Source organism: Argentina silus, assembly GCF_951799395.1.
Source record: "Argentina silus genome assembly, chromosome: 2".
NCBI classification, from domain to species: Eukaryota; Metazoa; Chordata; class Actinopteri; order Argentiniformes; family Argentinidae; genus Argentina; species Argentina silus.
In genome coordinates, this window is record NC_139656.1 from 20,993,311 (window position 1) to 21,005,824 (window position 12,514).

Sequence of the window (12,514 nt, forward strand, 5' to 3'; positions counted from 1 at the left end):
TGAATTTGGTTGTGAATTTCAACCTTTTGGCCTCAGATGACATTAGGCTCCGCCTACGCTTCCGGTCAAATTTAGGGGATTTCCCAAAGCATGTGTTAGAAAAATATTGTGCTGACAAACTACACTACCTCCAGTCCACGTCTAAATAGGAAATTGTAATGCGATTTATTTATTGATTTGAGTTGTATCAAGGTGTTGATATTAAAGAGGAGGTAAGCCAACCAAATGATTTGCTAGCTTAATATAAACTAGCTAGCTAGCTAGTTTCTCACTTTTTTGGCAATCGAGAGTTGACTTTACATAGCTAGCGTCGCCGCTATATCATAAATGCAGCCTGGTTAACAAACTAGCTATCTGTAGTAATTAGAAATGTGTCTCTCAATAATACGGAAGTGATACTGGTAGTGTCAGGAAAACGTCCCAGAAACGTTCAGAACACTCGTTCATGACTCCTGCGCACCACTGCATCCAATATTTATTTACCCTCTCCCATGTCTCTTTTTCAGCCCAGGGTGGTTTTTCTCTCATCCTGTGTGCATCTTTCAGAGGTTGAAAGCTGTTATGGCTGAGCTGCAGGTAGAGAATGAATCTCTTCCCTTCAGTCAGAATTCTTTCCAGGACCTGTGGAACTTGATGTAAGTAGAGTCAAAGTGAAACATGCATACCGGGTCTCACTTAAGTCAAATGTCATTTTACTTGTCTATAATCTAATTTGTTAAGATAATCTGAATATTAGTGAATAATGATATGTAGGCTACATTGTGAGACTTCAATCTACTACAAAGCACATTAACCTTTGACTTAATCCTTAGTGCTTGACAACTATCTTTTGAACGTTAACTATATGTGCCTGTCCTCAATTCAAAGTCTTTAATTTATGTGAGGTTGCATACATTACATGGTGTGATATGTATGTAGATGTGTAGAGGCATGTTGGTCATTTGTGCCAGGCATTTAGTTGTCTGTGATAAAACACCTCCCCCCCTCTCTCTAGGGCTGTTCAACCACCTGAGACAGAGCGTTGGGAAGGATATAATAATGTAAGTGTATTGTAGATAAAAGGTTCGTTGACCACGCTTGCGAGATGAGCAGCCTTGCCTGAGACCTGAAGAGCATAGACAAGAGTCTGAAGAGAGACAAGAGCACAACAGTAGCAACTAAAATGTCTTAACTAAAACAAATACATACTACAATACACAACACCTCACGGTGTTTGTGATAACGGTTAGTTCAGTCAATAAAAACATCTCTCTTTTACAGTTTATCATGGAAGCCCCTCTCCAGGAGGAGTTTGATGAATGCCTGTTTGAGGTGTCTGCTCCCGAACCCTCCATCTCTACCCTGGACAGTGGCTCTCCACCCACATCCACTGTGCCAACCACCTCTGACTACCCAGGTGCCTTGGGCTTCCAGTTACGCTTTCAGCAATCCAGCACTGCCAAGTCGGTCACCTGCACTGTAAGTCTATGTCCCCAAACACACACACTCATGTACATACCAGTTTCCTCCTGAACAGGGTATCTGCTCAGTGATCTCATTGCTGTTCTTATTGATCATCTTGTGCCTCCCCTACAAGGTTTGTAAAAAATAAAGTAAATAATAATAATTGCAGGAATGTTTCTGTTGCACATCAATTGTAAATTGATAATGTTCTGAAGACACTCATAGATCAGATGTTAGAATTTCAGCTGTATTATGATTTTATCGTCACATGTTTTAATACCTCATCTCTTAACTATTGTAATTTAGTTATGGTGTATGTTTCTTACATTAGACTGATAGTGGTACAAAATAAGCTTATTTATAAAGCTCAACATTTTCATTATTTTGGCAAATTACAAAGTTTCATTCAGCATTGTACACTAAAGTAGCCTTTTTTTGGTCAACCTGAATTATATTATTAGATTAGCATATCTACAATTTCAGAAACCCATCCAATAGGCATGCTGTCATGGACAAATATTACCTGAGGCATTGCAGAAAGTTAAAAATGATTCCAGTCATCTTTTGTCTGTGTGCGGTGTCGCATAAGGTCGCAAAGACAAAAAAAGAGCCTTGCAATACAAGAACATGACAGAGAATGATCAACCTTTTTGTTTGTTATTGCAAAATCAATTATTAGATTATACCAAATTGTAAACTTGGCACTCCACATCAATGTGTTAGACTAGTTAACACAAGGCCCTTCCATATATTGCCGATAGATGCTGATTCCTAAAGCATTGTCCAAAGACATGACGGGGCATGTTGTTTGCTTGCGATTTCAACAAATCTCCTCCAGCGAGCATGGGGTTAACATGGCACCGCCCCTCTTCTACTTAGTTTGAGTGCATCTCATACCTTCTCTTTTAACTTAAATATTACTTAGTCTGAAACGTAATGCTCACACTTCCCAGTCTTTCATTGATGTTATTGGGATGTCACACAGGTTCATGTAGTGATACACTTGGAAGTGTGAGCTTCATATACAATCATTAAGTAGGTGTAGTATCTAAATGTGTGTGTAGTGCATTTATTTGAGGGAGCACAGCACATAAACCTACCTTCCAATATTCCCTTGGAAGATGGAAGTCAAACAAGGTAAACATTGTACATGTGGTGGACACTTTCTGGTGTGTACTGTTAGCCTAGATTTGTATGTAATGAGAGACCTATGTAGGACATACTATATAGTTGGACATACTTACATAGTATTGATTAGTTTGTTTTTCCATGTTCCAGTAGCAACAATGTTGCTTTTTTCTAGTTCAGCTCTGTAGGTGATGGTGGTATTGAACATGATTGTGGCTGTCAGGCTTTGTAGATGTAATTGGGGCTTTCTCTTCATATGATTCTAAATTGCCTGTAGCGTATGTATGCTGTAGTACACCTTACATTATACTGTAATCACAGTAGGAAAGCTTGAGGGAGCATTTATATGTAAGCATAAGCTTTATAAAGGTGCTTAAGAAGATTGTAATGATATGTATTAGGGCATGTCTTGACTTGTCTCTGACCATGGTGTGGGGGTGGGGTTTCGGTACTGGGGATATGAAGTGAGTGAGCAGCATAATCTCTATGCAGTATACTAAACCTGGAGTCTTAAACAATTTGGATAGTATCACACGGCGTAATGTTTATAGAAGTGTTTGTTTTTGAAGTGGCTGGGCTGAATAGCCTTGTTTTTTAGTAGAGTTTGAATCCACAGGACCTTACACAGAAGGTAAGAGATATTGAGCTTCAGCCCGAGCCACCAGTATAGATTTCCTTGTGGTACAAATACACTTTTAGCTCACTTTTAGCATGTGGATTTAAATAATTATTGCATTTTCATAAGCTTTATCATAAGAGACAAGAGCAGACTAGGACCATGACAACTAGCCTACTCTCTAATGTTTGGTCTTGTACATCCTCATTTTGATTATCTGCCTTATAACCCATTTTGTGAGTTCAATTGGCATCATCAAAAAAACATTTAAATTATTTGTCTTTTGTTGACTTGATAATGCTTTGCTATGTATCTAGGTAGCCTCTTCCTACACCCAATGAATCTGGCTAGAAAGACTATTATGGATCACACCATGACTGTCAATGCATTTACATTTTAAAGTGTTATTTGCTTCATGAACCTTTCTCACTGTTCTTTTCAGTACTCTCCTGAACTTAACAAGCTGTACTGCCAGTTGGCCAAAACCTGCCCTGTTCAGATGGTACTGGAGCACCCCCCTCCCTCAGGGGCTGTGGTGCGCGCCCTTGCAGTGTATAAAAAATCTCAGCATGTGGCTGATGTGGTGCGTCGCTGCCCTCACCACGAGAGGACCTCTGAAAACAATGAAGGTACAGACCCAGTGTATTGGCCTACTTGGAACCTGAACATATTGAAATGATGTTACCAGGGTCCACCCACAAAGTTTGCAGGCAAGAGTGCCAGAGGTAATTTTAAGTCCAGGATAGGAATGCTGAATTGCTTGATCCTTGTTAACAATTACACAGAGTGCACTGAACAGTATTTCCTCTGCCTTAGGTCCTGCCCCCCCAGGTCACCTGATCCGAGTTGAGGGTAACCAGCGGGCTCAGTATATGGAAGACAACAACACTGGCAGGCATAGTGTGCTAGTACCCTATGAGCCTCCCCAGGTATGTCCCCTACAGTCCTGCCTCCACCCAAGCTCCTCACTTATCCCAGGGAGTCATTAGCAAGGTCACCTCGAACCTGTCATCAGACCATGTTTGTCACACCTATACCTCTGTCATGTCTCTCAGGTGGGATCTGAATGCACTACTGTCCTTCTCAATTTTATGTGCAACAGCAGCTGTATGGGGGGCATGAACCGTCGCCCCATCCTCGCTATCATTACTTTGGAGTCACAAGAGTGAGTCTCATCATACTATGGTTCCTTTGACTCTGTTTGTGGGTTCTGATATCTGACAGCCATAAACATGATGTGAGCTTCCTTTCTCGTCCTACAGGGGGCAGCTCCTTGGTCGGTGCTCCTTTGAGGTGCGGGTTTGTGCCTGTCCTGGCCGTGACAGGAAAACTGAGGAGGAAAACTCCAGAAAGCAGCAGGAAAAGACCACAGAAAAGACTAAGCCTGCTTCTGGAACCAAACGCAGTAAGGTTGTTGGACAATAGTGGACATTGATTTATAAACCTGAATGTGAGCAGTTACTTAACCTGTGTGTCATGTTTGTATTCTCAGCTGTCAAGGAGGTTTATCTGCCAGTGTCTGCCCCTTGCCCTGAAGCCAGCAAGAAGGCCAAGTCCTGCTCCGGGAGCGATGATGAAATCTACACTCTTCAGGTAACCAGAGAGCAGACCAAGAGTATCTCACTGTCATTTATTCCCAATCTCATTTAGTGACCATGCCCGTTCAGCCTTTCTGATCAGTCACACAGTACAACAGATAGATGCCTCACTCTGGCTTCTCTGGCCCTCCAGATCCGAGGGAGGGAGAGGTATGAGATGCTGAAGAAAATCCAGGATGGCCTGGAGCTGAGCGACCTGGTGCCTCCTGCTGATGCCGACAAATACCGTCAGAAACTGTGAGTGCAATTATCTCTGCAATGCATTCCTCCATAAGCACACACACACTAGGGCAGCTTTCTAATTTACCCTTTAATCTATATTTTCTCTGGGGTTGCCTTTTTCCTTATACACACACTAGGTCTGGGCAGTATGGCCTGAATATCATATCACAATATTTATCAAATTTTTGATGGTATTTTTTGTTTCTTAATTATAAAAGTTCAATATGTTTTCTGACTGAATTACATGACTCAATGCAAACATTACCACCAAATATATCTAAGCCTGTATAAAATAACATGTACCTCTTTGAGCTGTCATTGTGAATATTCAGATAATCACAAATTTCATAGGCCTATGAATGCAGTAGCTAATTTTACAGATGAAAACCCTAATGTTTGAATGTTGTCATAGTGCGTTGTATATTCTTAAACGCATTAATTAAACTGTTGGTCGCACACAATCTGCACATGTTGGGAGGAAAAGAGCAAAAATAGAGGTATAGGCAAAATCTTTATCAGTGTGGATCCTTACCGGTATACCTAAAGAATATGTATACCGCCCATAGCACACTGTCTTTCTCTTGTTTCGTTCTTTCTTGATTCTGTTGAAATTCCCCTATAGGCTAACCAAGACCATCACCAAACGTGACAAAGATGTGCAGGGAGTAGGGCCAAAGAGAGGTAAAAAACTACTTGTGAAGGAGGAGAGGAGTGACTCTGACTGAGAGGATTACCCCTTCATTGCTTTTTGTTCCAGCCAAAGTGATGTATACCAAAATAAGTGCGGGGAGACCACTTTGTTCTTGATTGGCCCTTTAAGATAGTATGCTCTTTCAGACTACTTCTGAAGTGCAGATTATTGTTGTTCTTCTGCTAGGTAATGCAAATGAGCAGTTCTACCCTACTCACTCTATTAGAGAGACTGCTTTTTCGTAGAATTATCTGCTAACTAAATATTTCCTTGGTGCTAGATTTGTACTCTATTTCTGATGATGATGTTTAGTTAGTGATGCCTTTTGATAACATCCTTACTTGAATCATGGCTTTGACTCAGAATGTCTACCTCCCTAGTGATTCTATTTTCTTTATAGGCAAGTTCCAATCATGTCAGATGGAGGCTAACCTATCTCTTTTTTAATATATATATTTTTTTTTTAAGAAATATGTATACTTGCTTTCTGCCCGAGTAGATGAGTTATTGAGTAGGACCTGGGATATTTCTTTGTGACATCATTTGATTATTTTACAGTCCAATGTGTTATTTGAATTCATTTTTCCTTTCACTTTTAGTTTTATATCTGTCAAATGTTTTTGTACTCCTTTTATATTTGTCATGAAGTATAATAGATACACACATGCATTGTAGACTGCCATTAATAAACAAACATACACGCTTTATTACACTCACTCCACAAATACATATGTAAACATTAAAGCTGTAATAGCGAATCTTTTTTTACAAAAATGATGTAAGGGGGCAAATAAAGTCTCTAATAATGTCTCTTATAAAACTTGGTATTATTACAGTAGATGGTTTTTAAGCAACTGTTATAGCACGATTACAGTGTTGTATTGAGAAGAATTTGTATGTATCCTTATCTTGCCATAAACATATAGGGGGGTTAGGTTAAACATTTATACAAATACAAAGAATGAGGGCTAGAGGACAAATGAATCACTAATGTTCCAGGTGTATAGGATGGGATTTGGTCCAAACTTCAAGTTCTTAGTTCATATTGATAGCAACTGAGATTCATTGATTAAGAAGTGCCCAATTTAATAAGTAGCTTAATTTGTTTCATATCTCCCCAAGGACCTGAGATTAGCAGCCCTGTATCATGCAGCAGGTTATCACTAGCAGCATTATAGAGTGGCTGATTTCCAGGTTGCCTACATTGCAGGTGGGCTGCACATATTAGCAGATCACTGTGTCGATGTGGTTCCTGGAATGCTGAACAGTGTTTCTGGTCGTGTGTAATATTCGATAATCTGCAAAGCGCAACCAGAGTCAGCAAGAGCAGGGTGGAATGGGAGGCCTGTTATAGGGTTTCTTGCTACACCACATTGTTAGAAACATTGAAAGCAGGGTTGGAGGGTGTTTCTACATCTCTGGGACAAACTTGAGCGAGGCAATAGTTATGAGGGAATAGTTATGAGGGTGCGGCCATCCAGAGGAGCAAACAGAGGGTACAGCTTCTCTTTAAAGTTATCTGTGAAGGTAAAGATGTGTTCCTTGGTCTTCACGTTGTAGAAGGAGATCTGTCCTTCCTCATAGTCCAGGTAGATACCCATCTTGCGTGGGATTAGCTCCAGGGGCAGGGCTGTCTCAGGCTTGGTGCAGGCGTAGAACTGCCGTGTGCTGCGCCACAGGGCCCAGTAGCCCTCAGAAGGGGTCATGGAGAAGCGGCCGTGCCTCTTTGAGGAGGCTGTGGTCAGACCCAGCCTCCAGTAGCCGTTGTTGGCCAGTTTGACCTCCCAGTAGTGGCGTCCAGAAGAGAGGCCCTCCCAGCCCAGTACACAGGGCCAGCTGTCATAACGCTGTGTGCTGAAGGCCACCTCAATTGGGGACAAAGACTCCTGCACCTTCTTACGGTCGTCAGACAGGAGCAGCCATGGGTGGTTGGTCATAGGGTCCAATGTTACCTCAACTACATGGGGAAAATTGTTTAGTACAACTGACAGTGTGACAGACATACACTCACTGAGGACTTTATTAGGAACACCTGTACACCTTCTCATGTTGGAGGTGGTGTAATGGTGTGGGGAATGTTTTCTTGGCACACTTTGGGCCCGTTAATACCAGTCAATCATCGCTTGAATGCCACAGGCTATTTGAGTATTGTTGCTGACCATGTGCATCCCTTCATGGCCACAATCTACCCATCTTCTAATGGCTACTTCCAGCATGATAATGCACCATGTCACAAAGCAAAAGTCGTCTCAAACTGGTTTCATGAACATGACAATGGGTTCAGTGGCCTTCCCAGTCACCGGATCTCAATCCAATAGAACACCTTTGGGATGTGGTAGAATACGAGATTCACAGGTTGAAAGTGCGCCTGAAAAATCTGCAGGAATTGCGTGATGCAATCATGTCATCATAGACCAGAATCTCAAAAGAATGTTTCTAACATCTTGTGGAATCAATGCCACGAAGAATTGAGGCTGTTTTGAGAGCAAAGGGAGGCCGTACCCAGTATTAATATAGTGTTCCTAATAAAGTTCCCAGTGAGTGTACAGTACAGTGCCCTACGTAAGTAATGGAACAGTGAAGCATTTTTTCTTATTTTGGCTCTATGAACTGTATGTCATGGTTTCACATTCAATCAAAGTTACTACATTACTACATACAGTATGTGAGAGGATCTTAATGTGAAGGGACCAACATTGAAGAGCAGGGAAAAATATTAGGCCTACCTGAAGCACTGCAGATCCATTTCCAGACTGTATAGAACAGAATGACATATGGTATGAAACAGCTGGAGTAACAATCATAAATGACTTGTATGATGCATTAGTCAATTTCCAATGGGAGAGGACAATTACCTGAGTTTGGGATATACTTTGGTGTCTCTGTCAAATCAGGTGAAAACAATAAGATACTTTTAGAAACTGATTATTAAAGACAATGATACAATATCAATGAAACGTTTATGACCAGAGGCAGATGGCATGTAAGGGGACTTACCTATTTTCCAGGTGGGTTGTTTTGTTGCCAGCCATAACTGGGGCACGATACCCTGTAAGATAGCAACGATCACAAGAATTTGAGCAACGTCAGTGGATGTAGGTGAGTGAGAGCAGGGACAGACGATGTGTAGGAAAGCAGGGCAACACTTTGCTCAGAGTGTAGCCAGGCATTCCAGTCCAGAACACCTGACCCAACTGTATGTAATAGAAAGTTCAGCAGGAAGCATTGCTGATGATAAAACTGATAACCTTTTATAATTTCTGGTAAATTGCCCATGTGATTAGTCACTGATTACATAAGCACCATCTCTGGAGCCTTTCTCTCTCGAATGGTAGATTTGATCTCAAATCTACCCATAATGAAATCTCTTGGAATCCTTAAAAAAAGTTGTCCTGTATACGAAGAGTTAGAACGACTCACATGGTCTGGGTTGTGACTCACCATTCTGTCCTCCTTTAGAAGAGACCAGGTAATGAACTCAAGGAAGGGAAGGAGGCTCACTAGCTTCTTCTTTCTAAGCTCCAGCTGTCTTAGCATTTGACTTACTTCTTCCTTCAGAAGGCCACATCTCTGCACACACACAAACATGAATTCACAGGTGTAGCACTTTGGATCTTATGGAGATGGGCAATAACACAATTTACTCACTCACTCACTCACTCACTCACTCACTCACTCACTCACTCACTCACTCACTCACACACACACTCACACACCTCTGTCACACTCTGAAGCTCTGTGGCCCATTCCATGATCCTTTGCTCTTGGTCCTCCTTGTTCATGAGCTGGTCCATATTTACATCTCTCTCTAGATTCCAGGGACTCTGTGGGACAAGTGAAAGCAGTAGTATGAATGGTGGTTAAATCAACATATCTCATCATCTAGAGGTAAAACAAATCTCAAGTTATTTAGTCAAAATAATTGATCCTTCTAATTTAATACATTCACACAGAAAACATTAAGGGCTGGTTTTCTGGACAAAGATTAAGCCTTGTCCTGGACTTCTAAAGAAAATCTCTATGAAAGATGCATTTTAGTCTTGTATTTGGCTTATACTTTGTCTGGGAAACCATCCCTTAGGGTGCATGCCGAGAGGATACTGGCGCCACCACTATCACACTCTTTGTTGTCTGAGTGACCCACCATATCCATGTCCACACTCTTCAGCTCCTCTGACCATTGGAGGATGAGTCTGCGACACTCCTTCAGACTGTGCCCACTCTGCTGGTCCACTTTGACACTCCTGCTGCTGCCACCCCCCACATCTTTGCCAGGCTGAAGCACAACACACAACAATCACCCAAACAACTCCACAAGTTAAAGACCTCTTCACCCCCCACTACCCCTCTGTACAGTTCCTCTACTTTATAAAAATCCTTCCTTCTTCTAGCATGGTGACTGCCAATGGCAGTCATTTTTTCTTATGATGACTGATGTATAGATGATTCACTTACTTTAGACAAATGTACTTGTTGTAAGTCGCTTTGGATAAACTGCTAAATGTCCAAATTAAAAAAAGAAAAAAAAAACTCACATACAGTACATACTAGTTTATCCTCTTAGTCACCTAGGGATTTTTAAATGCACTCATAAGAATGACAAACAGGTTTTAACCACCTAGATGTTTATACAACATGCTATAAATGTGATAAGAATTCTTGCAAACTCAAAGTATAAATGTCTCCCAGAGCAACGTTTATTAAAGTCACAATAAATAAATAAAGTAACAAACAATCAAACCTCTGTCTCCTTATCAAATGTCACCCAGGGTTACAAGTTCATAAAGCTGTGTATACTTATACTGTACATAAAGGTTGACTGATATTCATGGTTTCCATATTGGATTAATCAACAGTGCAATCAAATGTATTCGTTTGTTTTTTGGATTTTGTTCTTCGGTAACTCATGTCCAAGTTTGCTGCCTAAGTTGCCAAAGTTCCATTTAGGTGACCTACATGCTGTGAACACAAACCTTGAGGACAAATTATTTCCACTCATTACCAAATCCTGGGTAAGTGTGGTTTCTGTGCAAATAGTTTTAGTGTTAACAAGTGATCAAAGCAGAAATGTTTCATTTCAGTCAGGTGACTCATAAGTAAACAGAAACTGCTCAGTCATAGCAAAGCTCTCAATATGCTTCCTTGACTTACATTAATGTTCGGTTTGCCTTATTTACTCATTAATAAGTAAGCCATTGCCCCTACACTACAGTTGATGCATGCCATTTGTACAGTTGATGCACTCTAAAAGTCCTTAATTTCTACTACACTATAAAAACTCAGAGAGCCCAGTTCTCTAGTTGCAGGCTTACCTTACAAACTTGTTCCACCTGCTGCTTCCACTCTGTGATGAATTTAATACAACCATGCAGGCTCCGGTGGTCCTTTAGATCCTGAGAGAAAGAAAAGGAAACAACTTTCATCATTAACTCCATTTTAGTGTGATCTTCTACTCCTGGCATAATCTACTACCTGCACCAGTATCAACATTAATCTTTCCTCCTGCATCTCACTCTCTTCTACTTCTACTGCATCATGCATTTTTTCTCACTTGCTTGCTCCCTTTTCCTATTCCTCTTCTAACACTTGGCTTACCTTTTTTCTGGTAGTAGTGCTGCATTTGCTGGGGGCTGAGTTGTGAGGCTGCAGATCTTCCTCTGGGAGTGCCCAGCGCACAGCCCCTGTCGAGCTGCTCTGGGCTGCACTCTCAAAATTGTCCTCAAGATTCTTGAAGTCTACACACATACACACACTCAAACTTTGTCAATAAACTATGCACATTTTAAATGGAAAAAAAGTTCAATATGTCCATTACTCCTGTAATGTACTATGCACATTTTAAATGGAAAAAAGTTCAATATGTCCATTACTCCACTTGAAACACTGTAAAAATGTAAAGTGATATGAGGTATGAGGTGTGATCAGGTTATACTATCGGTAACAAAATAAAATAAAAAGTATCCTATTAGCCCCATAGAAAGGATCACATGTGTAACTGACTGAACATTGATTTTAGTATTAATAACTTACTGATCCTCTTCTCCTTGAGGATACTCATTTTGGTTGGTTTAATTTAATTAGTTTTATGCTGTTGGTGCAGCCTAGTATCTGAAAAAAAAAAAACATTTACATGGTCTGTGAGTCACAGAATACATTTGTACATTTGTACAGTTATTTTGAGTATTTTTTTTAGTTATTAAAAATGTAGCTAAAAAATAATTGCACGTTTTTCATGTTGGTTTGTGCCAAACCTGTGGTCATTATATTAATACATAAGGCCACATGTCTCAGCCTATCTCTGTTGCAAAATGAAACTGTCACATTTGATTATGTAAGTGGCATTAAAAGTACAGTTTTACCATTACAGTCAGAAATTACATTTTAAGTATTCAGTATTCTGGTACGATACATTTAAAAATGGGCATTCAGAGTACAGATACATTCATAAATACTTTTAGAATACTCGGATAGAAAAAACTTAATCGATCGGGAAATGTTGCTGCTATTCTGCACACATAACATAAACAGTCATACTGCAGTAAGCATTTTTGTGATAGGCTACAGTAATTGATAGAAGCAGTATCATAGATGATGACATTTATGAAAATCTTACCCTGTAGGGTCCTGAGAAAGAGATATGTGCTGCTTGGCAGGGTGAGAGCAAAAGGACCAAGAGTCTTGGTGCGCTGAGACTTCAGTCTCCCAGAGACGCTATCATGATAAGACCTTTGGTCCAGCTTTACCCTTAATCAGATCAAATAACATTTTATTATTCACTGGCATCAAGACGCCTTTACAGTATGTTATACGCTGGTA

General features: G+C 40.5%; 2 protein-coding genes across 2 annotated transcripts; one reads left to right on the forward strand and one right to left on the reverse strand.

Annotated features, from left to right (window-relative positions):
• The first annotated feature begins 79 nt into the window (after positions 1 to 79).
• tp53 (tumor protein p53) lies at positions 80 to 6,506 on the forward strand. The gene is made up of 11 exons (XM_083697490.1): positions 80 to 212; positions 507 to 635; positions 995 to 1,040; positions 1,261 to 1,458; positions 3,630 to 3,816; positions 4,004 to 4,116; positions 4,243 to 4,352; positions 4,450 to 4,592; positions 4,680 to 4,780; positions 4,919 to 5,022; positions 5,630 to 6,506. Exons 2-11 carry the CDS (start codon positions 562 to 564, stop codon positions 5,730 to 5,732), a joined length of 1,179 nt encoding a protein of 392 aa, XP_083553616.1. The 5' UTR covers positions 80 to 212; positions 507 to 561; the 3' UTR covers positions 5,733 to 6,506.
• A 192-nt stretch (positions 6,507 to 6,698) lies between these two features.
• Positions 6,699 to 11,756, reverse strand: LOC310801202 (zinc-binding protein A33; the record flags this gene model as incomplete). Its single annotated transcript, XM_083665197.1, has 10 exons — positions 6,699 to 7,655; positions 8,425 to 8,451; positions 8,554 to 8,580; positions 8,696 to 8,747; positions 9,140 to 9,268; positions 9,415 to 9,522; positions 9,843 to 9,974; positions 11,011 to 11,091; positions 11,294 to 11,433; positions 11,729 to 11,756. The coding sequence occupies 10 exons, from the start codon at positions 11,754 to 11,756 to the stop codon at positions 7,144 to 7,146; spliced, it is 1,236 nt and encodes a 411-aa protein (XP_083521323.1). The 3' UTR covers positions 6,699 to 7,143.
• Positions 11,757 to 12,514: the final 758 nt, after the last annotated feature.